Genomic DNA, 27,500 nt, shown 5'->3' on the forward strand with positions numbered 1-27,500 from the left:
GGGCGGATGGGCGACAGTAATTTTGAGTAGCTTAGCACAGTATGACACGAAGTTAGTGGAATCGAATTTTAATCTCAACTGGTGTTTGAAGGCAGCCGTGTAGCGTTGTCTTGTGAGACGAGAACTTTTGATGTTTGATTTGCATACTTTGTCAGAAAAACAAGAGAGAGAGAGAGAGAGAGAGAGAGAGAGAGAGAGAGAGAGAGAGAGAGAGAGAGAGAGAGAGGAGGAGGAGAGAGAGAGAGAGAGAGAGAGAGAGAGAGAGAGAATGTTGCAACCTTTTTACGTACTTTCTACCATATCGACCCATTTTTTTTCCAGTCATCACATGCAAATATGAATACAAAAATTGCTGCTCAGCCAACCGCTTCGCCGGGATTGAGTACACGCGAGAGGTGGAGTCGACACCGCCAACAATGCAGCATGAACTAAATTACGTCGAGGCTCCAATTACACCACTCGTAGCTTCGTTTATCCCACCAGGACCTCATTCGCGCCCCGCCCTCAAGGCTTGTGGCAGCGACCTGGAATTGCCGGCGGAGAGAAGCTTGTCCGAATATGAATCCACTGGCAGTAACATTTGGTGGGAAAGGAAATGTCACCCATGATGTAAAAGCCAAAAACAAGCCGTATGTGTGGTGTTATTTGTGATTCAATTTGTCATTCAGCTGATGGTTTATCCTTTTATGTACGCAAAGGTCCAGCACTAATGTGAATCCCGCGGTTTTACGCACATCCACTTGCGCGCCGGAGAATATCAACTGCCGTCCCCGAATAGCCAGTGGACGTCTGAATAGCTGCGTGGGATGAAAATAATGCAATTGAATAAACATTTGCTGAAATAAACTTCCTCCCTTCCCCTCCCCACCACAAACACACACACACGCACACACACAAGCGCGCACCACCAGGAGCTATCTCTCGTCAGCGCGTCAAGAGTCAGCCCCCGGTCAGCCAGCTCAGGAATCTGCCTAAAAATTAAAACAGCAGTATAGAAATGTGCATGTGTCCGCTTGGAAAAAATTAGCACTCGTGATTCGCTTTGCTTTCCCGGCCCGGTAATGGATGGACCGCTGCCACGTTGCAGTGCTCTCATTTCCCAGCCGCTGGCCTGCTTTTGTTCCGCGGCTAATATCTAAAAGGCAGAGAATCATACTCCATTATGATTATTTGCAAAAAGTGCCTCTTCTCCATGAAAGAACAGCTTGAAAGAGACGAATTGTAATAGGGACACGAGTGGATGAACACGTAACCTGGAGACAACCCAGACTGTGGTTCAGGTTTGCTTCAGTCCTGCTCATAAATAATGACTCGGTGTCTGTCTAGTGTACATAAGTTATTATACACTTCCTTTAAAACAAGAATTATATTGTTATCAGTTCAGATATATTTTGTATGCAAGAGTTGGGAAAGAAAAGCCTCTTGCCATGGCCACCCAAACACCAGTCGTTTTCCCCTGTCCTCCAAACTGGTCGTCGCTGTCGCGCTCCCACGCGCCTGACGCCAGAGCCTGTAGGGTGACTGCGTGAAATGGAAAGAATTCTCATCTGTATGGAAACGACTCGAAGCAAAACCCTAATTTATATGTATATTTTTTTTGTTTCTAGCATTCGTTTCACCTGAGGAGATTTCGCAACGATATTTTCTTTTTATTCCTCACATTACAGCACCTGATTGCATTAAGTAAGGTATGAATATTTAAAGTATTGAAAATAATATAGCTTTCTGGATAATGTTTTGCAAAGGTAAAAGCTCTAAAACCAAACTTAATTTTTATACGAAACATTTATTGACGGTAGTTCCCGCCGCTGACAAGTGGCACTCGCACGAAAGGAGACCCGTGGGAAGCTCTCCGCCGCACAAAGGAAACCCCACAAGTTAGTTTCATTGGTCACTATAGCGCTCAACTGTAAACACTTTGGCTATTTTCAGCTTTATAGGTTGATTCTTTCCTTCAAATCAGCTTGCCGATGTGCGCGATATATTGTGGCAGTAAAATCATAAATGTGTAAGTGGTTTACTTTACCTCAGCAATCTCATTCCTCGTTGATATCCTCTTATAGTGTCGTAGCCTCTGAGTCATCACAAGGTGCCGCGCTATGCCGAGCGCTTAGCATGCATAGACCCTTTGCAATTTACGTTCACACATAATGGCTTTCCTTGCTAACACCCAACCCAACTCAGATGAATGTGCGTGTGTGTGTGCGTGTGTGTGTGTGTAGGTAGGTGGGTGGGTGGGTGGGTTGGTGGGTGTACGTGAGGAGGACACCTTAATATCTCCTGCTAGGAAGGCAATAAAATCTGATATCGATGAGGAATAACTTACCCCCTAATTTAAGACTCTTCGGGAGGACAGAACAATGAGGACAGTGAGTGAAATAGAGGGGACACCTGACTGAATTCGCTGCAGCGCTGGTCCTTACTCTAATCAAGAGGGTGGTAGCGTGTTTTTGTCTTGGTGCTGTGATGGTGGTGGTTCTGGAATAGCAGAGGTGGTGGTGGTGGTGGTCCTTGGAAAACAGTATGGCTGTGGATTTGGGGTAATTTTTTGTTGTGGGGCGGGGAGGTAATTTGGGCCCAGAAATGACGATGGTGCGTGCATTCTCTCTCTCTCTCTCTCTCTCTCTCTCTCTCTCTCTCTCTCTCTCTCTCTCTCTCTCTCTCTCTTCTCTCTCTCTCTCTCTCTGACTCACACAGCCAACACAGTGCCTGGTCACCCTTTGTCCTCTCCGGGGAACACCCTTTGTCTCCACCCATCATAAAGCCTCAGCCGCGCTCCCCTCTCCGCCGGGATTCCTTTTCTCTAGAAAGAGGCAAAAGAGCTACCTGTTTCCCTTTGCTGCCTCCTCCCTGACGTGCCTGCTTCCCTGTTTTCACACACCTCTTACTCCCTCCCTCTGTCTCTTCTCCTCGCCAGGGTCTCACTCTTCTTGCACTCCTCTTCCTCTTCGTTGTCCTCCTCCACCTCCTCCTTCTCCTCCTCGTCCCTCGCCCCACGTCTTCCTCCCCTCAGGCATACTCAAGGGGGCTCGTGTGTATAATTATAATGCTGGGGGTTGTGGCCGAAGGTGGGTAAGAGTGTAAAAAGACCTCCCCCGGTGCTTGTTATATTCTTTCTTGTTTGCCTCCCTTTTATGCAGAGCTCTTCTTGTTTGTTGTAAGTTGTCTTGTTTTTCGTTTTTTTTCTTCACCATTTTTTTCTTTTTTTCCTAAGTATATGAGGTATTCTTTTGTTATTATTATTTTTTTTTTTGTGTGTGTGTGTGTTATTTATTCTCTCTCTCTCTCTTCACTGTTTCATTCAGATTATTTTTGTTCCGTGATTTTTTTTTTTTTTCGTGTTGCTCTGCATTGTCGTGATTTTTGTCGCATCACTTATTATTTACAGTTCTCCCTTCATTGTGTTATTTCTGTTGTCCTGTTCTGTTCGTATTTTATGCTCGTGTATGCCAACCAGGCCATACTCTAATATCATACATTGTTTTCTGTATATTCTCTCTCTCTCTCTCTCTCTCTCTCTCTCTCTCTCTCTCTCTCTCTCTCTCTCTCTCTCTCTCTCTCTCTCTCTCTCTCTCTCTCTCTCTCTCACAGTACAAAACCTTACTTTTCTTCGTGTTTAATATTTCACTCCGCTGAATAAGTTACCATGAAGTCTGTCCAGAACTGACACAAGAAAACTAGAAACCCTTGGTATTGTTGTCAGAAAGTCGTCTTATATTTTACTTAACAACTATTCATTGCCTTCATTTCCTTAATTATTTCCAGTTTTGACCCCCTCTGAAAAGAACGTATGAGTCACCGTTGTTGGTTTATAATTAGAAAACGTAATAATAAGATTTCAGGAAGGTTCTTGTGCAAGCATAACGTAACATAAACATCCCCTTTACTGCCACTGTTATGAGCATCATCGTTACCGTTTGCACCATCATCCTCGTAACCCTAAGCTCCGCGCCGTCCCCTCTTGTAACCTCCATCACCCCCGACATCACCTCCACCATCATCTTCATCACCCCCTCCTATCATCATCTTCGTCAGCACCCGCCCCGCTATCAATGCCACTGTGTTATCTATTCAAATATCTATCACCTAAAGAGGAAAAATGGGTCTAATCCTCCCCCTCTTAATCTTTGTCATCGCTTCCATTACCCATTATTTTCCCTCACTCCCACTTGTTTCCATGAGCGTGTTACGATTTTTCTTGCTTGTTTATTCTCTGTGCTTTTGTTTTGTTTTTTTGTTTGTTTTTTCCTCCCCAATTCACAATCACCCCATTTTTTTCTTACTTTGATGTTAAAACATTTGCAGCGTTACCAGGAAGCATTAAGAAAATTAATTGCTTTCGTATACTTGTAAATTTTACGATGCTTCATTATCCACTTTTTTTTTTTTTTTTTTTAGCGTGGGGTTTCTCATTGTTCGTGCTTGAATATCCTTAATTAGTGTTCAGTATCCTGCGCTCCCAAGTATTTCACTCCCTTTGTATTTATACGTTTATCATATGTATGCGCTCGTCTCCTCTTCTTTTCACCTTCTTTCTCTCTTCTCTTCTTTAGCGGCGTTCCTTCTGTCCTGTGCTTTTCTCCCTTGCTATTTATCTCACTGGTAAGGACGCCTCCCATTCCACCTCGGGGCGCCTCTCCCCAGATGTGAGAAATAGAGAAGAGGGTAAATAAAGGAAAATGAGAAAAAGTGGCGCTGGAGATAAGGAGAGAGAGAGAGAGAGAGAGAGAGAGAGAGAGAGAGAGAGAGAGAGAGAGAGAGAGAGAGAGAGAGTCTTTCCTTTAAAGACTACTCACTCTTCCCTGAGGTTCGCCCTGCGTTTGAGATTATTCAGGGTTGTCATATCCGCCGACGACCTCGCCCTTTTACTAAAACGGCGGCCAGAAAACAGCCATTGTGCACTTGGCTTGAAGAAGGAGGAGAAGGAGGAGAGGAGAACGACTGGTGGAGGAAGACGTTGAGGGCAGCGCCAAGGGAAATATATGCCTCAAAAATAGGTTCTGTCATTCTTGTCAGATGTAGTTATAATGTATCGACTTTCTCTTTATTTTTCTTATCCATTTATATTTTCCACGTTTTCTCGGTATATATATATATATATATATATATATATATATATATATATATATATATATATATATATATATATATATATATATATATATATATATATATATATATATATATATATATATATATATATATATATATATATATATTTATTTATTTATTTATTTTTATTTATTTATTTTTTTTTTCGAGGCTTCCCCCTTTTTTTTCATTATTCTTTCACATGTTTATTCCATTTTGGCCTCTCTGTTCCCTTCTTGTGTTTACTTCTTTTCCACATCACGTCTTTCCCACAGCGTTCCTCCCTCCCCACTTTTTATGTGTGTTATCGTGTGACGTGTTCATCGCTTCCCTTCCTCAGCCTCTCTCTCCCTCCCTCCAACGCTCCCTGTTGTGTTTTGTTCTCACCTACGGCAACAAATATTTCTTCATCAGCACTTTTCCTGCCACAACGTGCTGCCCTGCTCTTTTGTAATTATCTCCTACATCATCCTCAACGCCCCTCCTCACTTCCCCCCCCCCCCCCCTCTCTCTCTCTCTCTCTCTCTCTCTCTCTCTCTCTCTCTCTCTCTCTCTCTCTCTCTCTCTCTCTCTCTCTCTGTCTCTGTCTCTTCTTTTTCTTCTTTTTACTGAACCTTCCTCGTATCCTACTTTCAGTCTTTTCTTTCCTTCAGCCTCTCTCCCGCCCACTTCGATATAAACCCCTCTGGAACTCTGGTGTTGAAAGCACAAGTTTACCAGAGGGTCAGGCTCGCATCCCCAGCGATTGAATAGATGCCAAGGGATTTGTCTTAGTCCCGGGACGTGACAGTGGCTTGGTCTCGATTCAGAGGACACGAGCAGCTGGGGTTCTGCACGCGCGGGGGCAGGTGAGGGGGCACTGGTCGTAAGGCGGCTGGAGGTGAAGAGAGGCGAGGTAAAGACGAGACAGAATCGATGTAGGAAAGGAAGCAATAGTCCACGAAACCAATAATTTTAGAACCCCCTCTTATTTTGTGACAGATCAAATTCATCGTAATAAGGATTGAAGTTAGACTGCAATTTAGTAAAATTTTGGAGGTGAAGAGAAGCCAGGTAAAGACGACACAGAATCGACATGAAAATGAACAATAATCGCTACAACCAACAATTTTGAATCCATCTCCATACTTTGTCATATATCAGCGCTAGATTCATCATAGCAATAATAGAAATTAGACGGGAATCCAATAACATTTTCCTGGTAAACATAATGGCCTAGGAAAGTGTGCCTCCCCGAGCCGCTACCGACAGGCATAGTTTCCCCTGACATTATTATTTCCCTGGGGCTCCCGTGGGCCTGGCTGCTCCTACTCAATTAGCAGAGGGGGGAGGAAGAAAAACAAACCATATTAGGGTCAAAACGGTGTCGCCTCCAGCACAGTATTATGTGGTACCAGCATGTATATATTTTACCGACTCGCACGTGAGGAGGAAAGCCGTGGACGCGAGGGGAATTGTGAGGAAAAAGAGCGTAGGGAAAGAGTATTGGGGACGGGAGAGAGAGAGAGAGAGAGAGAGAGAGAGAGAGAGAGAGAGAGAGAGAGAGAGAGAGAGAGAGAGAGAGAGAGAGAGAGAGAGAGAGAGAGAGAGAGAGAGAGAGAGAGAGAGAGAGTATTGAAACAGACGTCTCTCGCAACTATGGCGTGGTCATATCATAATTTACCTCTCCTCGATTTTATCCGATTCCACTGTTTCCACATTTTTTCCCTCCTCCTCCCCCTCCTCCTCTCCCTCCACCACCACTGGTCCTATATACACATGTAACACCTAAATTTCCATAGAAACTCACTAAAGTTCTAGATCAATAAAACTGCAAGATTTCCGGGAGAGTCCAAGGGAAAGGAAGACGGAGTGGAAAGAGTGAGAGGGTGCGAGAGGGAAAGAGGGGAACTGGGAGAGGGAGGAGTGGAGGAGGGGGAGACGTCGTAGAGAAAATTCAGCATCTCTCCAATTTCCTGCTGCTCGGGGCGCTGACACGCTAAGATAGATGATGGAAGCCATATGCCTGAGAATTTCAATAAGAATTTCGGAGTTTCTTGAATCTCATGCACGCGTAGTCGCCTCCGTTTAGGGTCGCTAAGGGAAAAAAAGCCCGTGTGCCGCAGCAATATTCATGAACCGTACGCTGCTCCAGGAGGTACTCTTTGGAGGCTGCGTCCCCGCACCGTGACCCCTGCGGCCTTGAGATTGTGGGCGTGGAGAGGCAGGATGGAAAGGATGTGATATCAAACATTTTTCCCTCTAGTTTAATGTAGGACACGGATGTTAGATTGATGAGCCGTCCTGATGATGTGATATACAAGCCTGGGGGAGGAAGAGGTTAAAGAGGAAAGGAGGGGAGAGGAAGAGCAGGAGGAGCAAGACGTAGGGTGAAGGGGAGAAGTAAGAAAAGGAAAAAGGAGTAAGATGAAGCGTGAAGGGGAGGAGGAGGACGCGGCTCAAGGGGATGGGGGCTTAGATGGTTATATCCCAGAGTGAGTGATGCGGCAGCGCGGGGCCTCTGCCGCGCGGCGGGGCACCGAAAAACAAATTTTATTATGGGAAGTGTCTCGGAAAGTTTCAAGAAAGATTCTTGTGGATGAAGTATTTTTTAAGGTGACAAGAGCCTAAGGTAAAGGCAATATTTGTAGGCTGGTTAGCTGGCGATAAAAATACACGGCTTTTGTATGGGCAGGTAGTTCTGCTGCAGAACGCCCAATGAACCTTGTAGGATGTTTCAATTACTTTATATCAGGGAAAATCATAAAAAAAAAGATTGATATTTTGAACATATTTTAAGATATGACATCATCAACGGATTTACCAATATTTTCCCACGGATTCTTAAGAGTGACTTCTGACAAGATTTTATTTGACTTTTATACAGTTTTTTATCACGTCATCAGGGGAAAGAATAGTGATAGATTTCCTTTGTTTAATATTGAAAAAGCCTTCCATTACCGGCCGAAATTTAAACTAGACCTGCTTCTATTAAACTCTCTTGAAATTCAGATTTATTCTCTTATGATAATGCGAAGCCTCCTGACGTGTCCGTTTTTGGCTACCTCTTCCTCCCTGCCAAGGAAAAAGAACATTCTCTAGACAAGCAAGAGACGTGAAAGTTTTAGTTTGTTCCCTTAACGATATTGTATTTTCGTTGTGTGCCATTTTCCTCCAACGGCGCGTCCTTTACATTAAACACAGCAACACTGAAGAGTATAATACTGCTGGCAGAAACGTGACGTGATGTGAAGATCAGGTAAGCGCCTTCCTGAAGTGATCTCTCTATCCCTTGTCATTCATGCTTGTATCAGATCGTATTTTCCACCTCATCTTCCCGGCAGTAGCTCAGTCACTGCTTTACCTGCTGGCTGTTTAAGGGACTCTGGGTGCGAAAGACCTCCAGCCTTCCCTCCATTTCTTGCCTCATAGAACCGTAAGCACGGGGAGGCCACGAGCCCTTGCACTTAACCCGAGATCTCCTGTCGGAATCAATTTCACCGGATTCACACATCTTTTGTCGCTTAATGGTCCTTAAAGCAACTGATAACATCCTCGCAGACCGTCAGAGGGTCACTTGTGGTCAAGGGGAAGAAAAAAAGAAAATATTTGGATTCCCACACTCGTTCTTAACCGCAATATATGTGACCCGAAGCTGTTGGAGACGTTATTAGCTGAGGGCCTTGAGATGTGGCAGGGATGGCCGGAGAGGTAAGGGAAGGACAGGGAAGAGCGTTAAGGGTTAGAGATGGAGGAGGAGAAAGGGAGGAAGAGGAGCAAGGTGGTGGAAGATTCGTATACAAGTGTAGGAGAAAAGTTTGAAAGAACATCGAAGTAAGGCAAGGACGTGGATGGGAAAAGAAAGAAGATAAGGGCATTGAAGGGAGGATTGTGTGGAAAGGAAAAGTAAGAGGAATTGGAGGAGTTTCTTGTACAAATCCAAATACGTAACTGCGTAAGAATAGTAAATGATAGTAGAAGTAGTAGTAGTAACAATAATAATAATAATAATAATAATAATAATAATAATAATAATAATAATAATAATAATAATAACGTGACAGGAAAGCACTTAAACTCTGGAGAAAACGAGGTTAGGCGCAGAGGGAGCGTAGCAATGCTGATGCACGAGAAAACTTCATCACCCGGAGGAAGAGCCATTACGAGATACACACCACTCAAACACGCGGCACGAAGGATAAGCGGCCCCTAAAGTTTTAAATATATTCACATTTTTCACAGGAACTCCTCCCTCTTACTTTTCAGCTCTTTGCAATTTGCTTATACAGTGTTCTTAAACTGGCCCTTTCCCCCGCAGGACCTCCGCAAGCACCCTACCTTCGCGGCTATAGCGAGGGTACAGGGATCAGCGTGGGCAGCGAACAGGTCATCACTTGTGTCTCTATAGGAGGCAACCCCGTCGCACATCTCCAGTGGTACCGCAACGGGCAGAAGGTCGCCTCCCGCGTACACAATGTGGATGGAGTTAGTTCGGCAGAAGTTCACATCATCGCTGAGCCTGAGGACAACGGTGCGCAGTACAGGTGTGAGGCGCACAACGCTGCTGCGGCGTCCCCTGTGAGCATCTCCACCACCCTGGTCGTCTACTTCCCTCCGGAGAACGTTAAGGTCAGTGTCACTTTTACAGGTCAGTGTTCAGCGTTTTGTGAAGGAGGAAGCTCTAAAACTAATTCAAATATCTTGTTTTATGTTCTGTTCTTGCCTCTCTTAAAAAAAAAAAAAAAAATAGCGAGGTGTTTTAGACGATTCAGTGAGCCACACTGCCCCACCCAAGGTCAGTGTCACTTTTACAGGTCAGTGTTCAGTCTTTTGTGAAGGAGGAAGCTCTAAAACTAACTCAAATTTCTTGTTTTATGTTCTGTTCTTGCCTCTCTTAAAAAAAAATTAGCGAGGTGTTTTAGACGATTCAGTGAGCCACACTGCCCCACCCCCTCGCATCATAGCACACTTCCCTTCGTGCTTGGCAGCCCCAACACTCCAGCCTTACGCTGCTTCCATGTAGCGGATATTTGTTACCGATATATCGTTAAAAAGTCGAAATTTCTAGTCCCTCGTGTATCCCCCTTTTTCGCGACCTTCGCCAGCGTCTGTTCTCCTTATTGGTCGAGTCAGCAAAATCCTCGCTCCGTATTGGTCGTGGGGGTCGTGACTCCTGCTCCTTATTGACATCTCTGCCTCTGCTAGTTTCTCGTTCGCCTCACCTCCTTTCAAAAGTTTCCTGCCTTCCGCGCATCACTTCAGGTGTCGACCTTGACAGATGACGCCTCGAGGGTGACCTGACCACTGCTACAGTCCATAGTGTGTGTGTGTGTATGTCTGTGTGTGTGTGTGTGTGTGTGTGTGTGTGTGTGTGTGTGTGTGTCTGTCTGTCTGTCTGTGTGTGTGTGTGTGTGTGTGTGTGTGTGTGTGTGTGTGTGTGTGTGTGTGTGTGTGTGTGTGTGTGTGAAACGATTTTATACATAATTTTTGTCTTTTTGGGCTTCAGTCGATTTTCATTAAAGTTTATAGCGCTTTAAAATAGGTTGATAGATACAATTAAGTTACCCTCCATCACTGGCACCGCACGTGGCGTCAACAACTAACGTTATGCTCACTGTGTAGCATAATGCAAGTCAGGTGTTTAACAAAGGATGTTCTTACTTGCTCCTTAACTCAACTGATGTATCCTTTTTACTCCCCCACAGATTAGCTTGAGTCCGCAGAGTCTACGTGCGGGCGAGCAGGCCACCCTCACGTGCGATGCAGGCCCCTCCAATCCTGCCGCCACCATCACTTGGCTGAGGGAGGGCTACGAGATGTCCGGCAGCCCCCAGCCCCCCTCCCACACCCGCAACGGAGGTACGGGGCGCTCGTAGACACACACACACACACACACACACACACGTCAATCAGTCTCTTGAAGCTCAAATAAAAAGAAAATCCTTGAGGAAATAATTAACTGAACCGATAAGTGTTTTAATTCCATGAAACTTCCATTAAACTTTTGGAGCGATTGCTGGCAGCCTGACCTTACTGACCATGGAAGGGAATGACAGCTATTTTTTTTTTTTTTTTTTAGTTGACAGTTCAGGGATTCAAAAAACCAGGAGGTTTTATGTTGCAGCTGGAGTGAACTGCAAACTTGTTAGCGGCTTTCAGGATGTCCTCATTTTTTATGTCAAATATGTGAATTTATATACTGACTTCCCTCTTTTCCTCATTTCCCTTGGCTTCCTTCTTTTCTCCTAAATCGTATTACTTATTTCTACAGATTTCATTCCTGTTGCAAAAGTTTGGGAACAATTTCCTCTTAACATTTGAAGGCTTCCACGCCTTGTTTTGAATTGACGTCTCTTGCATCCGTTGTTTCAGGCACGATCGTTGTCAACAAGCTGACACTCAGCCTGACGGCAGCTGACGACGGACTCACCTACACCTGCCAGGCCTTCAACTCCGCCCTGCAGAAGGCCGTCCGACAGTCCGTGACGCTGAGAGTTAACTGTAAGTACACCTGTTTCTTTATATACATATATTAAGTGTATCTTCTTCCGTCAACACAACAAACATTTAGGATTGAGTAAGATGGCTCAGCCTGATACTGAAAGAAACATGAAGGCTCAGTTCTGTAGAGTGTCAGTATGAATGATCACCGATGCTTGACGTGCATGTATCATGTAACAAATTCACTTAAAGTTACCTCAAGTGATTAAGTATTGTGTGCGTGTGTGGCGTGTGCTGACGGAGGGAGTTGTATGTCTTGCAGTGTGAAGGTGCTGAAATCTCTCTTCTGGTCTGGAATTTTGTGGCATATTATTGACATGATTTCTCTAGACGGGTGGGCTCTCCATCACACAGATTACTGCAGTTATGCCCCCCGCACCGCCGTGTCGAGGGCGTGTTTGCGCTAGAATCCACCCTGTAGTTGTGACGCAAAACTGACGTCTGACATTGTTTGCCCTTTCACTGTGACATTAATTGACTAGGCACTAAATCTTGCGTGTCAATAAGCTGAAGTTGATTTCTGATATTTGTTTAATTATTCAAGGAAAAGAGAGGAGCCCCCGCACAGCTCACACGCTGCACCTCCACCTGAGTGTCTTACAACATTAAAATGCATTACCCGTGATCATTATTATTTCACTCTCTCCTGGCGAGAGCATGTGGCATTGTTCATGTTTTTTTTTTTTCCATGTTTCGTATTTTTAGCCCACAAAGCCATTCACCTGTCGTCTTCAGGTGAAGGCGAGGAAGAATGTTCTAGTCTTCAGAGTAATTTACCCTTCTAGCCCCTCCTTCCCTCTTCCCCCCATCACTCTTCCTCCTGCCACCACTCCCTTACCACCTGGTCTCCCTTCTCATCGTGTGCCTGTCCCCCTCCCAGGATCCCGCTTCCTCCTTAGGGTCAAGGAAAATGGGAAACCGTCACCCCGAAAGTTTCTTGTTCCACCGCAATGAGTGTCCAGGACTGCGGGGAGGGATGGAGGGACAGGCCTGGCAGGGAAATGGAGAGGAAAGGAAAGGGAGGGAGGAAAGGCATGGGAAGGGAGTAAGAGAATGTGAGTAAGAGGCAGTTCCTAGTGGTTCCCGTTGCCATATTTTAAAAGACACGCAACACATCTACCCCAAAGACTCCCGAGCGTAAGGGTGAATTTTGCGTGGAGTGTTCAGTCGCTCCACATGTCTCTCACCTCATCCACTTCAAAGGATAAAAAGTACCCAAAATGACCCCTTCCCTCTCCCTCCACTGAGACTATTCTGCTGGAGCCTCGCTATGCTCCACTCCTCGCCCGGGGACGGGAGGTGGAGGAGGACATTCATGGAGGAGGAGGAGGAGGAGGAGGAGCACAAGGTCGTAGAGAGAGATAGAGTAGAGAAAAGAGCTCCTTCAATGTGCCAACTCCAATTTTACAAGACATTATAAGTTTTTGTAAATACCCAAGGCTTTACTTACACTTTGAAGCGCTTCCCCCTACCGTCTACTTTCTTGGAGCAAAATTACTATGAGTATGGGTTGGTATTTATCTTTGTGCGCCAGTGTTCTAGGGTGGTGAGAGGAAGGTTTAAAGTTATGTTTAGATTCTGAGCAGAGTCTTCCCTTCAGGATGTGACAACCCAAAGCCCTCAAGTATGAATTATTACTGCCTATAGGAACGTTTATGAAAGAAGGTCGGCGCCTCAGAGGTGACTAGGAGGGTCCGCCAGACGCCGCTGTGATGAATGGCCTCCAGGCTCGGTATTCTGGTCCAGTGTTTGCCGGCCGCTTGGGTCTGGATCTTGGAGAAGTCGTATTTGTCATTGCTGGATCTTCCCAACTATTGTATCCTGGCGTGAACTGATAAATGAAGGAAAGGGAAGGTTATGGCTCGTAACGTTCGTGCCCCTAAACACGAGGACTCGCCGCTGCCTTAGTGGTAGCGAAGAAAGAGTTGCGTCTCACAGCGAATATAATGCAGATTGACTCGCGTTTGATGCACTCTGGTCATGAAGGTGAACGCTGCAAAATGGGACTGATTTTCCAAGTCAGGTGCATCGCTGGCCACCTGGGTACATCTATGACAAATTTACTGCATCGTCTCGTCCGAGTCAGCGTCAGCAGTCTTCTTCTCCTCCCTCGCCAGTGTCCATCACCCTACACGCAAGCTTTTTACAATATTTTGCGAATTATGGCCTTTATGGAAAGCCTTGTGTTTGATCTCAAGTTGGCATCACTTCCTGCGTGTGTAGCGCAGCCCGCGGCAACGCCCGCGGCGCAGTCTTCCTCTGAAGCCGCAGCGATTGCTCCTCTCAGCAGATTTGAATTATTCATCGTATTTACGTCGTAGGATTGAAGCTTCAGATTAAGCTGTTTGTCTCCATTGTGTTCCCTATTTTGTATCTCTTGAGCTTTCACTCGAAATAAAAGTTATAAAATAATGATGAAAACATTCCGAAAGAAAGTGGAAAATGAACGAAAACTGTAGACCTGCTTCAAGGTGAAGGAAGCCGAGAAGTGCCCTCCTACTGCCAACAGTGTTGCCGACTTACACTGCACGCCTTTTTTTCACAAAATGCATGTGTACTCCAAGCACCGCTGCTGTAACCACCACCAATGCCCACTGCCTCGCTGTGATATCCATAGTGCTTGCATACACCTTTTATGTTTTTATTGATGGTGGAAGAGTTGTCAGAAATCCGAAGAGATCGAGCCCAGATGATAAATTTAAAGCCCGCAAAAAATACGCAAGGCGCGAACAGAAGATGACCTAGGGGAGCGTGATCTTGAACCCTAGTGGAGCAGGTCAAGGGGGTATCGAGAGATTAAACTTGCAACCTCTCGTTGCCCCCGTCTGAGTAAACTACACCTGTTTGCCGCTGAGGCGGACCCGTCAACACCTGGGTTGTAGAAAGAGAGGGGCGGTGTTGACTCTTTGTCCGAACACGTTGTTGCTTTGTAGTACAGGCACTTGAAATTAGAGTGGTGGTGAGTGATTATGAACATTACTGCTAAGAATATTGCCATCCTAGTATTAAATTTGCCCTTTGAAAACGAGCTTCTATCACGAACCTGTAAAATCTAGATTGTCCCAAATATCAAGACATGCGGAGCTCGTCAGTGTCCGCGTGCGAGGAACGTGACGTGTTAGGAGTGCATTAACGCTGCCGAGTGTAGCCACTTCCCTCCTGCTCGGCCCTCGTGCTCCCCGCAATTATTTGAACCTGAGACGAGAGTGGTGGAGCTCAAGGTCAAGAGTGAAGTGGGCGGAGGCCAGGGCGTGGTGCTCCCTGTGTCGTCCTCAAGCTGCCTGACTGCTTTTGCTACTGCTCTTGCCTTCTATGGTGCACGCATTTTGGTGCTGTTACTGTGTTGGTTTGGTTGATGATTGCATGGTGGTGATGGTGATGGAAGTTGTGGTGTGGAGCGATTGTGGAGGGAGTGGGCGGTGGTTGTGGTGGCGGAAGCGGAACCTGTCACAGTGCTTTCATCTGTCATCCCATTCACGCTGACTGATGGGGTTCCCTGACGTTTTGTGCAAAATTTGGTGACTGCCGTGAACAGTTATACCCTCCATTCTGTGCCTGCTGATATTTAGGCTTTACTTCACATGTTACGGACGCATATTTGCAGATCAAGACTCAATGTGACCGAATTTCACGTGCATACCATATATACTAATAGTAAAAGCAGTAAAAAGATAAAATAAATAAAAAAAAAAGCGACGTTACATAAAGCATAAAGGGCCGACTCACTTTCACGTTTCTGAATCAACGCCTGTGAACCGCATATCACCGGCGGGAAAACTTGCGGTGAAAGCCGTTTTTATGAGCGAAAAATATCATCATGTTTAATCGGCGCACGTGTCTCGCCTCGGGTGATCGCGAGCGGAGCGACGCGAAAGTGGAAGGTGAAGGGAAGTGATTTTCATGAAAGTGTGGGCGGGTTGTCGGCGCGGCGGGACTGCTAGCTACTGACAGCCAACCGGGGAGGGAAAGGAAGAGGGGTATGAGGGATAAGTGGTCAGTAGGGACGCTTGCTGTGGTTACGGGTGGGTGGCGAGGTTATCGGGGGGCGGAAGAGTGTTGCAGATGGTGAGTAGAGTTTGAGGGTTGAAGGGAGGGCGTGGGCGGCAGAGCGGAGGAAGACAAAGCTCTTGGTCTACTTCCCTTTCCTTCTCCTAGGTGGCGTTAAAATAGTGCGTCGTCATCGCGGTCTTGGTGGATGGAGCTAGAGGCAACACACACACACACACACACACACCTTTCCTTCAGTTAGCCATTGAAACCACAGATATTTCCCTCTCATGTAACCCCTGTAACTAATGGAACTCACTATAGCCTTTCTGTGCCACAAGGATCATTGCCCTTCAGCCAATCGTAAGTATTCACTTGTTGTGCATATCCATACTACGTTCAAATCGAAATTCACCTTACACTGCTCACTGATTTCCTTCACCACGGATAGGCTCGCTACCCGTCTCCTACTTGACTCAACGACCACAATCACCACCAACTCATTCTCATCCTTTTCCTCATCCTCCTCCTCCTCCTCCTCCTCCTCCTCCTCTCCTCCACAATGATCTCTGAGCTGCCTCTTCGTGTTATGTTTGAACATTATGGCTGAAGTTGAGGTTTCTGAGATTGCGTCACTAATACGCTGTTACCTATGCATGAAATATAAACTGAGGAGCTATATGTGTGTTTATTGCAGCCAGTTGTTTGTATGCATCGATTATTTGAGAATACTGGACGTTTTTGCAAATTTATCAGTTTTCGGGTTTGCCAAATTTGTACTGGTTATCTACGAATTTTTTCCTTTAGCAGCTTCGGGACTCAGGCAACACAGAACGTTCAAACGAGACTAGTTTTTATGTCCCACGGAAAACTTTCTCCCTAGGGCTTCGTGTTTTTTACTTGAGTCGTCCTTCTGAATTACATTTACACACCAAAGAAAAGAAAACGCAAATCATGTGTCATTAGAGCATTTATTGTGTCAGTTCGAGTGACGTGAGGAAGGGGTTGGGTATACTATTTTCTTTAAGATACTCACAACATGATAGTTTAGTTGGCGTGCATGTCATTTCCCTCTCAAATATCAACTTTCACACGCTAGTCACTGCCCCTGCCTTGCTATGGCGCCGCGCTGACAATTGTGTGGGTGGTTGAAGGCGGGGCGTTGTATATGGATCGGTGAACGTAGATAGTTAATGAGTTAGTATAAATGGATGAGAGGGAGAAGGCAGGTACATGCATGACTGAAGGCGGACTTGGTGTGGGTGAGTGAGAGACGCCAACTCATGGTCATCACGGGCGGGCGAGCAGGGAGGAGTTGCCTGTCTGGGTAGCCTCTCCTCTCCCACTCCCAGCCCATGCTCGGCCCCCTGGCCACACGACTAACACCTTCCCACGAAAGACAAGTTGAGTGGCTCGTGTGTGGGTGGGATCAGATGTGTGTTTGTGATAGTGCGTGGGCCGGGAGTGTGGTGGTGTGGTGTAATACGTGTGTGTCAGGCTGAAAGGGATGTTTATTGCGTGTACGAGTGACCGTGTGTATGTTACAGATGATATGTTGCATTTTCTACGATATTTCATTGTCTTATTTTTTTCTTTATAACGATAAAGAATAATATTGTTTGAAATTTGTTTCTCCTTATAACATATAAAACCTGATTATTTCTAGAGTTTAATATAATTCAAAATATCTTATTCATAAATCGTAAAGAAAATGGGGATTCTCGAGAAACTTTTAGCACGAGTAGGCACGAGAACAGCAGAGTAAGGAGCTGCCAGCGTGACCAACACAGGACATCAACATACAAAGTCAGAGGGCAAAAACTGCTCCCTGTCTCCCGGATGCTGCTCCCTCCCTCTCTCCTTCACTCCCTCCCCCGTCGTGCAGCAAAACACTCGTCCTCCAGCATGGCCAGAAGTGGTGTTGACAGTAAAAGAAAGATTCGTGTTGACATGAAGGAGAAACTAGTTCACTGACATACAGAACGACACTCCTAAGCCTTACACGCCCCGCACACACTGCATACAATTTTTAAGGCGTTTGAGTCTCATTAAAGTCAGCATTGGGTCTGAACGAAGAGAACCTTAATGCAAGACGAAGTGCTCACACTGGAAATGCGTGTACGTGTGCAAATATGGCGGTGCCTGATAAGGGGTACTTTTTGTTACTTGTCTTATTTTCCTTCCATTCTTATTCATCAATTTATTCATTTTAGAGAGAAAGAGAGAGAGAGAGAGAGAGAGAGAGAGAGAGAGAGAGAGAGAGAGAGAGAGAGAGAGAGAGAGAGTGATTTTGTGTGGACTTACACAAAACCCAGTAACACTACTGACATGCTAAATCAAAAGAACACATGCGCCAGCGCTCGCGCACACACGTCCTGAGGTTTGCCACGCAACCACAGCCAGCCCGCACGTGCCGGCACTGACCGCCATAGCAACCCTCACACCGCGACCCGCGATAATCAACGACACACTTTCCTTATTACACCTTGAGTGTGCTTATTTCCACCCACCATTCTTATTTTACATGCATGTCACGTAGTATTTTACCTCAGAAGTTCATATCTATTTATCTCTCTCTCTCTCTCTCTCTCTCTCTCTCTCTCTCTCTCTCTCTCTCTCTCTCTCTCTCTCTCTGCCGTTACTTTCAGAGACACAATCTACTTTTGAATTAAGCCTATTCTAAATAGCTGATATTTAAAAACACTCTTATAAAAGACTATTTCTTTATTTTTTAATTGATGTTATTCTAATGATGTGGCAAACAACACGTTATTTGGTTAATAATGTCTTCACAGACACCCATTTGTTATAAGTGGTCGTAAGAATGTTTGTCTTCTGTAAACAATGCTATTTATTTACATATCATTTGATTTATTCATTGACTCCCGCAACTTGACTCTCCCAGCCCATGCGATGCTTCCCAAGCAGTGCTGAGGTAGCCACTGACTTGAGTCTCATGGTATAATTACAGTCTAACCTTTGTTCGCATCTTTGAATTGCCTACGGCAAACCTGTATTACTGAAGCAAAACCTTCCCCCGCTCCCTCTTTTTCCACTCTCCCACTCCCCATCCTCTCTTCCTTTACATGCTGGACCAGTCTTGGAATCATCTTCAGTCATGACGACTATCGTCCTCTGACCGCAGCCTTAGTGAATAGCCTCACTGATCTTGCCCGCCAGGCTGCACACTCTCTCTGATGTACTGATGTGTCTGCGAACTGTGAAGGAGAGGAAATGAAAAAAAAACCTAACGTCGTAACGAAACTCATACTCGTGCTATGTACAATCCACACGTTGTTAAATTGAAGAAACGCTAGATGAACTGTACTTTTTTTATCTTATATAGTTTTGGCAATAATAGACATGGTTATGATGGTAAAGCATTTTTTTTTTTTTTTTTTGCGTATTATTTAGAAAAGAACACGTTTGTACGTGTCAGAAATATTCAAACATAAGTTAAGTATCCAGGCAGTCTGCTGGCAGTGAGCGAGAATGGCCTGAACCAGTCAGTGTCTTGAGGGTTGGTAGGCTAGATGACCAGCTGGTCCGGCTTTCAGACCGAGGTGATGAGCGTAGGCTGCGAAAACTCCAGGAATTTTCATTCTTTTACGACGTTAACCTTGACAGTTACAACGAAATAGGTAAAGAATATATGAATATTTAAATTCAGGTTATACTCGTACATATGGACGAGAGATGAGTTGAATCCTACCTGAGGGATTCAGTAAGAAAGCTGACTTTTCTATTGTTGATCTTTTTTTTTTTTCTAATCTGAGATAGGTTGACGTCAGCTTCACAAAAACAAGTAAACACTGGTTCCTTCGAGAATAAGGTAGGCCAGACATCAGGAGGCGTCCTCCAGGCTCACCCGGAGTGGCCACTTTCGTTGCCGCCTCGGCCGCGGTCAGGCGAGGCGCACAACAAAAAACTCGCTAGGGAAGTATAAAAACTGGAGCAGAGGCAAGGTGAACTAAGGTCAAGAGCAGCAGAGACCGGGTTAGGGGAACTGGTTTCAATAGGCATAATGTAAATACGGAGACTGAATTATTGAAATCGTAAGTGAAGTTTTCAGAAAATAATTAAACGAATAAATAAGATTATATATATATATATATATATATATATATATATATATATATATATATATATATATATATATATATATATATATATATATATATATATATATATATATATATATATATATATATATATATATATCAAAACAAATTTGGGACGTCTTAGTTTGTAAAAGGGTATATATAATTTTCATAAGTACATGTAAAATTATTAAGTTTATAGCAAGAGTACAAAAAATAATGTAACAAAGTTTTAAAGATGAGTCAACAGATTTTATTGGCTTTCAATTTAAAGATCGTTCTTCCTCACAGTGTCAGAAACACATTTCTTGGTGTCTTGTCTCGTAATGTAGAAATGAATAAATGAGTTTTTTGGTGTTTCAGTCCCGAGTGTTTTCTGTTTCCGCTATTAGTGATAAAAAGGAAAGTTTTAATCCGACCGTTGTGTTGCCGTTAATAGTTTCCTCTCGGAACCGGTGCACCAACAAATGTTGTTGCGGCGACCATCCGGTGCTCAGCTTCTGGTCTTGCTGCTTCCCTCTAGGCTGAAGGTGACCTTGATATCCCTGACAGCTACACGAGCGCAGGCCCCCTCGCGTCAGGGCCTGAGGGCAGGTGATGCTAGGTGGAGGAGCAAGACAGGAACCCCATCAGACTCCTAAGTCCTAGTCAGTCCTGTCCTTCGGTCGACTTCATCACCCTTATCCGCCGGCTCGGATGGGATTGCTAACAAGACGGAAACAATCAGAGGGTTTCAGGCCCCGGCATGGATTTTTGAGCACTTTTTGCCCTTTACCTTTTTAGTTCCTGATAAACTTTCCGAACAATTCGCTCCACCGGTTCAATGAAAAATAAACTTTTTAGGCGTCTCTTCATTGGCGTGACCCAAAGCTCTTCCTCTAACACTGAAAGACTCTTGCCGCTTGGGTTCACGCTCTCACTCTTTTAGGACCAACAGGAGCCTTCAGGGGAGCCTCGAGGACACAGGACGCGGCGGTTTACGAAGGGTAGCACCTCCAGATTGTAATCGGTCGCTTCCTCTCCCTCTTTCATTTCCTCCAGCAGCCTTAAAGACGTCCGGACCTCTTCGTCCACGCCGCAGCTCCTCAACTTTGTCTTTTGAGTGCTCGCTAAAGAGTCGACTCGTATTTCGCTGCTCCTGTATCTTGATATTTTGTACCCTTGCCTTTTCATGTACCCCAGTAATTCACACACACACACACACACACACACACACACACACACACACACACACACGTTAAAATTTGCCACTAATTATTGTAGGCTCGGCCTTACTATATTGCCGGTGCTCGTCCTTCTCGCAGTGGCCTGGGGTGAGTCACAAGGCTTTACGCTAGGCTAGCCACCTTCCCGGCCGCGTCTCGCTGCAGGAGAAGCAAAAACCAGTTTCACGAAGCACCTCCGTCTGTCTGGCCGTTGTTTACAATCGTGTCGGCCGACTGGTTCCGGATCCGCCATGCAGAGCCGCGTCCCGAGGCGGATAACTGGCATTTTCTTCTCCATTTTTCTCATTACGAAAGTATTTTTTCCACTCCTCCGCTCAGCCTCGTCCGAAGGGCTTCGGAGGTCATCTCAGGGCTCGCTTGGCTGCCCACTCATCCGCATTATTTGCCGACTGTCATCCACTATTCGCTCCCGCATGGTGACGTCATCAACTGCGGCTCGAGACAAAGACTGGCAAGAAACACAGCTTCCCTTCTTGTCGACCTACCCCTCTATATTCGTGGTACATGTTTCTGCCCTCAAAGCATCTCCAACCACCATGAATCATTATTGCCTAGGTCTTACTGATTCCCGTCTCTCTGGCTATTTTGGTTATGTAAGTCAAAACGTCAATGAAACTACTGAATAATTGCATGTCTGGTCTCTTGGAAGGGGAGGAGCAAGAGACGAGCTGCCGGTATACATTGAGGTGCATGATATTTCTCTCCTTTTCATCCTTGCCTCTTTTCTAAAGTTGCTGACATCATTTCGCTGCATTATAGCGTTCACGAAGTCCTGAACTGCTATCACGACGCACGAGGCGAATGCTGTTACCCACACCGCTGTAAAATGCTGTACACTAGGGGCCGATGCTGCCGTGAAGATCGTCATTATGATTATGAAAGTGAAAGTCTCCGCCAGGAATATAAAGCCAGTCAGGATAGTGAGGGAAGGTGTGGAAAGGGAAAAATGGGTGATGTTTAGAGAGAGAGAGAGAGAGAGAGAGAGAGAGAGAGAGAGAGAGAGAGAGAGAGAGAGAGAGAGAGAGAGAGAGAGAGAGAGAGAGAGAGAGAGAGAGAGAGCTGGTAAGAGGGACGAAGTGGAGAGGGAGGCGTGGGAAGAAAAGCTGGAGAAGGATGCTCTTGAGAAAACAGTAAAGAGGATGGAAGGACGGAAAAGGATGTGACGTTATAAATTAGAAATAAGTTGTGTAGGAATGCAAAATATATATTGCACTCTCCTTGATAGCAAATACTTCTGTGGTGTTACAAGACATGCAGAATAGAAGCAAACACGAAAATTGTAGGAAGTATATGTGGGAACTTTATGTCTGGGGTGTGATAATGTTCATAAATTCACTCAGATATTCAGAAACGACTATGATTTCTAGATGTTATAGAAAATAATTACACAAACTTGATTTCGAAAGATTATTAAATACGTAATCATTCCCTTCAGAAATTCTGACAGAGGAATGAGCATTTGATAAAGTCGTAGCAGTTTTGGAGCGAACCACAAACGACCTCGAGCTATTATGAGTATTGTACTTTACTGGCAGATGGTGTGTGTATATACCTTTGTATGTATGCGTGTGTACTTTGGTTATGTAAGTGTTTATCTTAACCTGGTGCTGAGGATGACTCTCCGAAGCTCCGTAATAACAATGGCACAATACTGATTGGGGAAAACGGTCTGTAATGCTCCTGTACGTAGAGGTTGTTGTTACGTGCCTGTTGGGACGATCATGCTATCTGGTGAGGACATCTCTTCACCACTTCCTGCCGTCCTTTGAGAGGAAAATAAAGACTAATAACTATTGAAGCTGGCAAAACAATGAGCGTAAAAACAACTTATTTTTCAGGTGTAGGATTTTATTTGCGATGCCGTGTTGATATTCTACGCGGGAATTATATCTCAGTGATTTTTTTTTTTTTTTTTATCATTTGGATTGTGATGTTTTATTACAGTGTCAGGTTATAGAGAAAGAATTCCAGCAATGCAAATAGTTCATTGGAAGGGAATAGAAAATCATGTAATAGAAAACGCATTAATTTCGTCAACGTATTTTCAGACTCATGGGATTGATTTGTTCCCTGCCATCATTTATATAATTTCCTCAGGTATGCTTTTCCTTTTTACCTGCAGCGTCATTTTTACTTTTACCTTCACGATGAAAATGTCCCGCGCACCCAGGAAGCAGATCCTCTTACCTGTGGCTCCTTCCCGCTCCTCACCTGGTCATTAGCACCTCTCTTGCGCTCACCATTTTCACGCCCGCCTCCACAGCCACGTCCCAGACCCCTACCAAGCCAGCCACCCTCTCCCACTCCCTCACCCACCTCCCTTGTCTTCCCTAGGCCACTTCACTACCGGCTGCCACTGCCCTCGACTCACCTCTCACTTCCCACAAAAACACTCAAGTCCTCCTCCACCTCCTCAGCCCACTTCTCTCTTCCCTCAGGACCCATTCTCTCCTCTTCCTCACCCATACTCACATACGTACCCTATCTTCACCCATTCTCCCATAGTTTCTCCACCACCTGCCACCGACCACTGTGATTCCCCAAGGCGGCTTCCACTCCTCCCTTCCGTCCGTTCCCTCTACCTCAGGACACAACTTTGGCTCTCAAATCATATTCTCTCTGTGTCCATTAGTGGAGAAAGCCATTCCCGTACGCCTTCCATTACTGAACACATGTATCACGGCCAGAAATATAATATGTATTACTTATTAGTATTTGAATTTCGGCTGGGTGCGAGTAGGACAGTTTTCATTGTTAAAATACGTGCTTCAATAATTAACATACAAACCGCCCCGGTCAAAATTAGCCACGGTTTGCAAACTATTCGGCGATGGAACTTGATAGAGGAATAATTTGCTCCTAAATGGAATAATGAACCCTTTGTATGTTAAGTGTATTTATAAACTTGCTAATATATGAACAATAGTAATATGAAAATAGTTTATTAGTAATCATGATTTAATTTGTGTCGGAAGCTTAAAGTGTTTTATTTGAGTTTATGTTTGATGAAAGTAAAAGTTTGCACGCATTTTTTCCACGGGTCGTGCCGCGTGTGGGCGTCACGTTTTCACGATTTAGGAAAGATGGATATGGATTTTTCCTTGTCGTATTTTGTTTTGCGCATTTACGTCACAAACACTGACGTGGTATTAAACTTTGTAAACGAATAAGATCAGATTGGCTTTGACGTAAAACAAAACAAAAATTATTATCACACTTTCCCATAACATTTCCGGAATTGGTTTTCAAGGAAACAATACTTACATTTATTGTTAGTTTCCTTTGAACACGAGTGAGTGGATCAACCAAGAGGACTTTGTATTTCTTTGTCTGGATTTTTTATTGAAAACAAACAACCGGAGAGTAAAGTTGAGACTGAAGCCGACCAAAACTAAGTCAGAAATTATATATTCGACCCCCAGACCACCAAACACCCGCCCTTGTACACCTGTAATTATCTTTCGGCACCAGTGGTCGCTGGCCGAGTTGTGTGGTGTTCAGAGTTACGTTCACAATCCGGAGTTTACCTGGTTCTTGTCAGCGATTCCGACTTTGGGTGTTTGATAGCGTCCGCGGCCTCCCAGGGGGCCAGTAGTCCGCCCTATCTCTCCCCTTTATCTAAATGTGTTTACATGAGAGTTGACTTTAAATAACTCAGTTCCCGGGCGGTTTGTTTGGTCTGACGGGAGGCTGACGGCGGCTGTCATAGAGAGAGGGCTTGGAGGATGTATGTGTGTGCGCGCGCCTGCACCAATCTACAACCTCTCTCTCTCTCTCTCTCTCTCTCTCTCTCTCTCTCTCTCTCTCTCTCTCTCTCTCTCTCTCTCTCTCTCTCTCTCTCTTACACACACACACACACACACACACACACACACACACACACACACACAAACACAAATACAAACAAACAGAATTAGATTAGCCTTCAAAAAGATATTACTTATTTCATCCATTAAAATTCGTTACCGTCATTTGTAGTGACACCATTACTTATTTTAATTTCATCACGAAAAGAAGTCATGTAACTTTACTTAAAGTTCTCTCTGAGTTGTGAACGCGTGGGAAGCTTAGCTCGGACAGATGAGAATGGAAACTACACTACACACCAACTCAGCTTTGTCATTCTAACCCGCACGTGTAGACATTAACATGAGTCTTACCACCCATGTAGTGTGTGTGTGTGTGTGTGTGTGTGTGTTAGTGTTACTCCCAAGGCACGAGGACTCCAGCAGCTCCCTACATTTCGCCCGTTTATCTCATGCAACGTAATTTTCCAGCATCACTCGACCGAAAATTCTGAAGTCTTGCCCATCCATCCTGTACCTGACGGAGGGGAAAAAAAGATTATGTGTATATAATTTTCTTTCTATCCTGTGTGTAACGTTCATATTGCTTAGATATCTTGTAACAGAGAAACAAATAAGATGGACTGCGAAAAAAGAGAGGTAAAGAAAAGGAAAGAAAAGAAGGAAAACATAAATGGCCGCCCCTCCCAAAGGTTCGCCACCATTAAGGTTATCTGAGGCACCATCTGCAAGCCTCCTCCATAAGGCTGCTGAAACCTTTTATTGGGATCCTTGCTGCTCCCTGATTCCTTCTTAGCTTCCTTTCTCACCGCATCCTCCCACACGCCAACCATATTCACCTCATGCTAACCAATCTCTCTTGAGAATCTTTCCGCCCTCTCGTTCGCCTTTTCTCTTTCCTCCTCCTCCTCCTCCTCCTCCTGCTCCTCATTTCCCTTTCTCCATATACTATTTCTAAAACCTCTACTTTTCATTTTCTTCAGTCATATTTAGGTTCCTTTGAATTTTCCCTCCTATCTCCACGTCACGGTCATTCTTTTTTATCGTGGCGGACCCGAGTCATAATGGTGTTTAGCCTTAATGTGCATTTACTGCACCATCGACTTTCTTCGTACCGCATCCATTGCCTCTCACGACGCCCTGTTACTCAAGCCTCCTTTCTTCACTTCCGAGTCCTGACCGCCTCTCTGCAGCGCTTCAGTTTTCCCCGCGTTTCGTTCCAGCTGTTCTTTCCATTCCCTTCTTCTCGTCCGTGCTGCCCTTCCCTCCATTTACCCGCGGGTCTGGTCGGGCTGGAGTGGAGTCCCTTGAGAAAGGTCGTTCAGTTTGAATGAGTTTTCTAGAAAGGTTGAGTGAGGTTCTGACTCAACCTTGTAGAAGTCTAGGAAGCGACTACGACAAATGCGTACTGTAATTGTATGAGGAAATTTGTGACTGTAGTGGTTTTGTGTAGCGCAGCATCGAACATCTTTCTTTATGGGTGATCTGTTTGTGGCGGATCACATGACACACCACTCTATGCAATTAGTAACGGGTGTAACATAACCCTCCCTTGCTCCGAAGCTGAGCCGCGGGAAATGGGAAGTAACGAAATATTGAAAAAGTCCGATAAAGGGAAAAGCTTGCAAAAATGGGAAATGAACTTTAGGGAAAAACAGTAAAGATTGTTGCGGATGGAAAAGAGCGTCGAGGGACCGAAAAGAGAGACAGAGAGAGAGAGAGAGAGAGAGAGAGAGAGAGAGAGAGAGAGAGAGAGAGAGAGAGAGAGAGAGAAAGCGATGGGTCTGGAGTAGACTGGAGTGAGTGAGATGGGTCTTCGGATACCACATGGGTGACTCGTAAACATTGGCTGGTGAGGTAATTTGTGGCTTTTGGTCGAGAACTGGTCAGTTAAGGGATGGAGGGAGTGAGGGAAAGCCCAACCTAATGAGCGAGGAATTACAAGTTCGTCACCGTGTCAGAATGGAGCGTAATGAAGAACGAAGCTTTGTGAAATGCTAAGAAAACGAGTAATAATAGTTTCCCTTCGATCCCAAGTAGAAATGAGAGAAGAGTTATAGAATTCAGTGTTTGCAGTAAAAACAAATGTTAAAACGATTCTTGCTCCACGTTCTCTCTCTCTCTCTCTCTCTCTCTCTCTCTCTCTCTCTCTCTCTCTCTCTCTCTCTCTCTCTCTCTCTCTCTCTCTCTCTCTCTCTCTCTCTCACAACACTTACACTCACACACCACCTGTCCCCGACCAGGACTTACGAAGCGTGCAACTCCTCGCATCGTCAACACCTCTTCTTCCTCCTCTCCTAAGCTCTCAAGACGACGGGGAGGCGAAGCGAATAACACACATGAAAGACCCAGAACACAGGCGACTGTCGGGCGTAGGGCGGGGCTGGAAGGCTCTTTGTCAGGACGATCCCTCCTGTAAACAGATTTTCCTCCCCAGGTCGAGCAAATTGAGAGTTTTGTATAAGGACGATGTGAAACTAAGGCTCCGGAAAATTAAGTCATATGCAGGAAGCAGGGCATTGTACTAAGAAAGAGAGAGAGAGAGAGAGAGAGAGAGAGAGAGAGAGAGAGAGAGAGAGAGAGAGAGAGAGAGAGAGAGAGAGAGAGATTACAAAAGAGAAAAAAATGAATGGTCGGAGGAAAACCTTCAGTGGTAGTCCTTTCCAGTCCAGCTATACTGCGTCTCTGTTCCCTTGAGGAAAAATAACAAGAGGAAAGGAGGAAGGAGGAAAGTATCGGGCATGAGGAAGGGAAAGGGAAGTATTGGAGACGAGGATGGAAGCAATATATATCGGGAGCGATGGAGGAAG

General features: G+C 45.0%; 1 protein-coding gene across 9 annotated transcripts in view; it reads left to right on the forward strand.

Moving 5' to 3' along the window:
- LOC135112560 (nephrin-like) overlaps positions 1–27,500 on the forward strand; it is a 216,705-nt gene that overhangs the window by 145,618 nt on the left and 43,587 nt on the right. For all 9 annotated transcript variants that reach the window (XM_064027015.1, XM_064027014.1, XM_064027011.1 and 6 more), the window contains exons 8-10: positions 9,389–9,699; positions 10,776–10,929; positions 11,443–11,571. In XM_064027015.1, coding sequence (XP_063883085.1) covers positions 9,389–9,699; positions 10,776–10,929; positions 11,443–11,571 — 594 coding nt within the window. The remainder of the gene's footprint in view (positions 1–9,388; positions 9,700–10,775; positions 10,930–11,442; positions 11,572–27,500) is intronic.

Source organism: Scylla paramamosain, chromosome 24 (assembly GCF_035594125.1).
Source record: "Scylla paramamosain isolate STU-SP2022 chromosome 24, ASM3559412v1, whole genome shotgun sequence".
Lineage (NCBI taxonomy): Eukaryota > Metazoa > Arthropoda > Malacostraca > Decapoda > Portunidae > Scylla > Scylla paramamosain.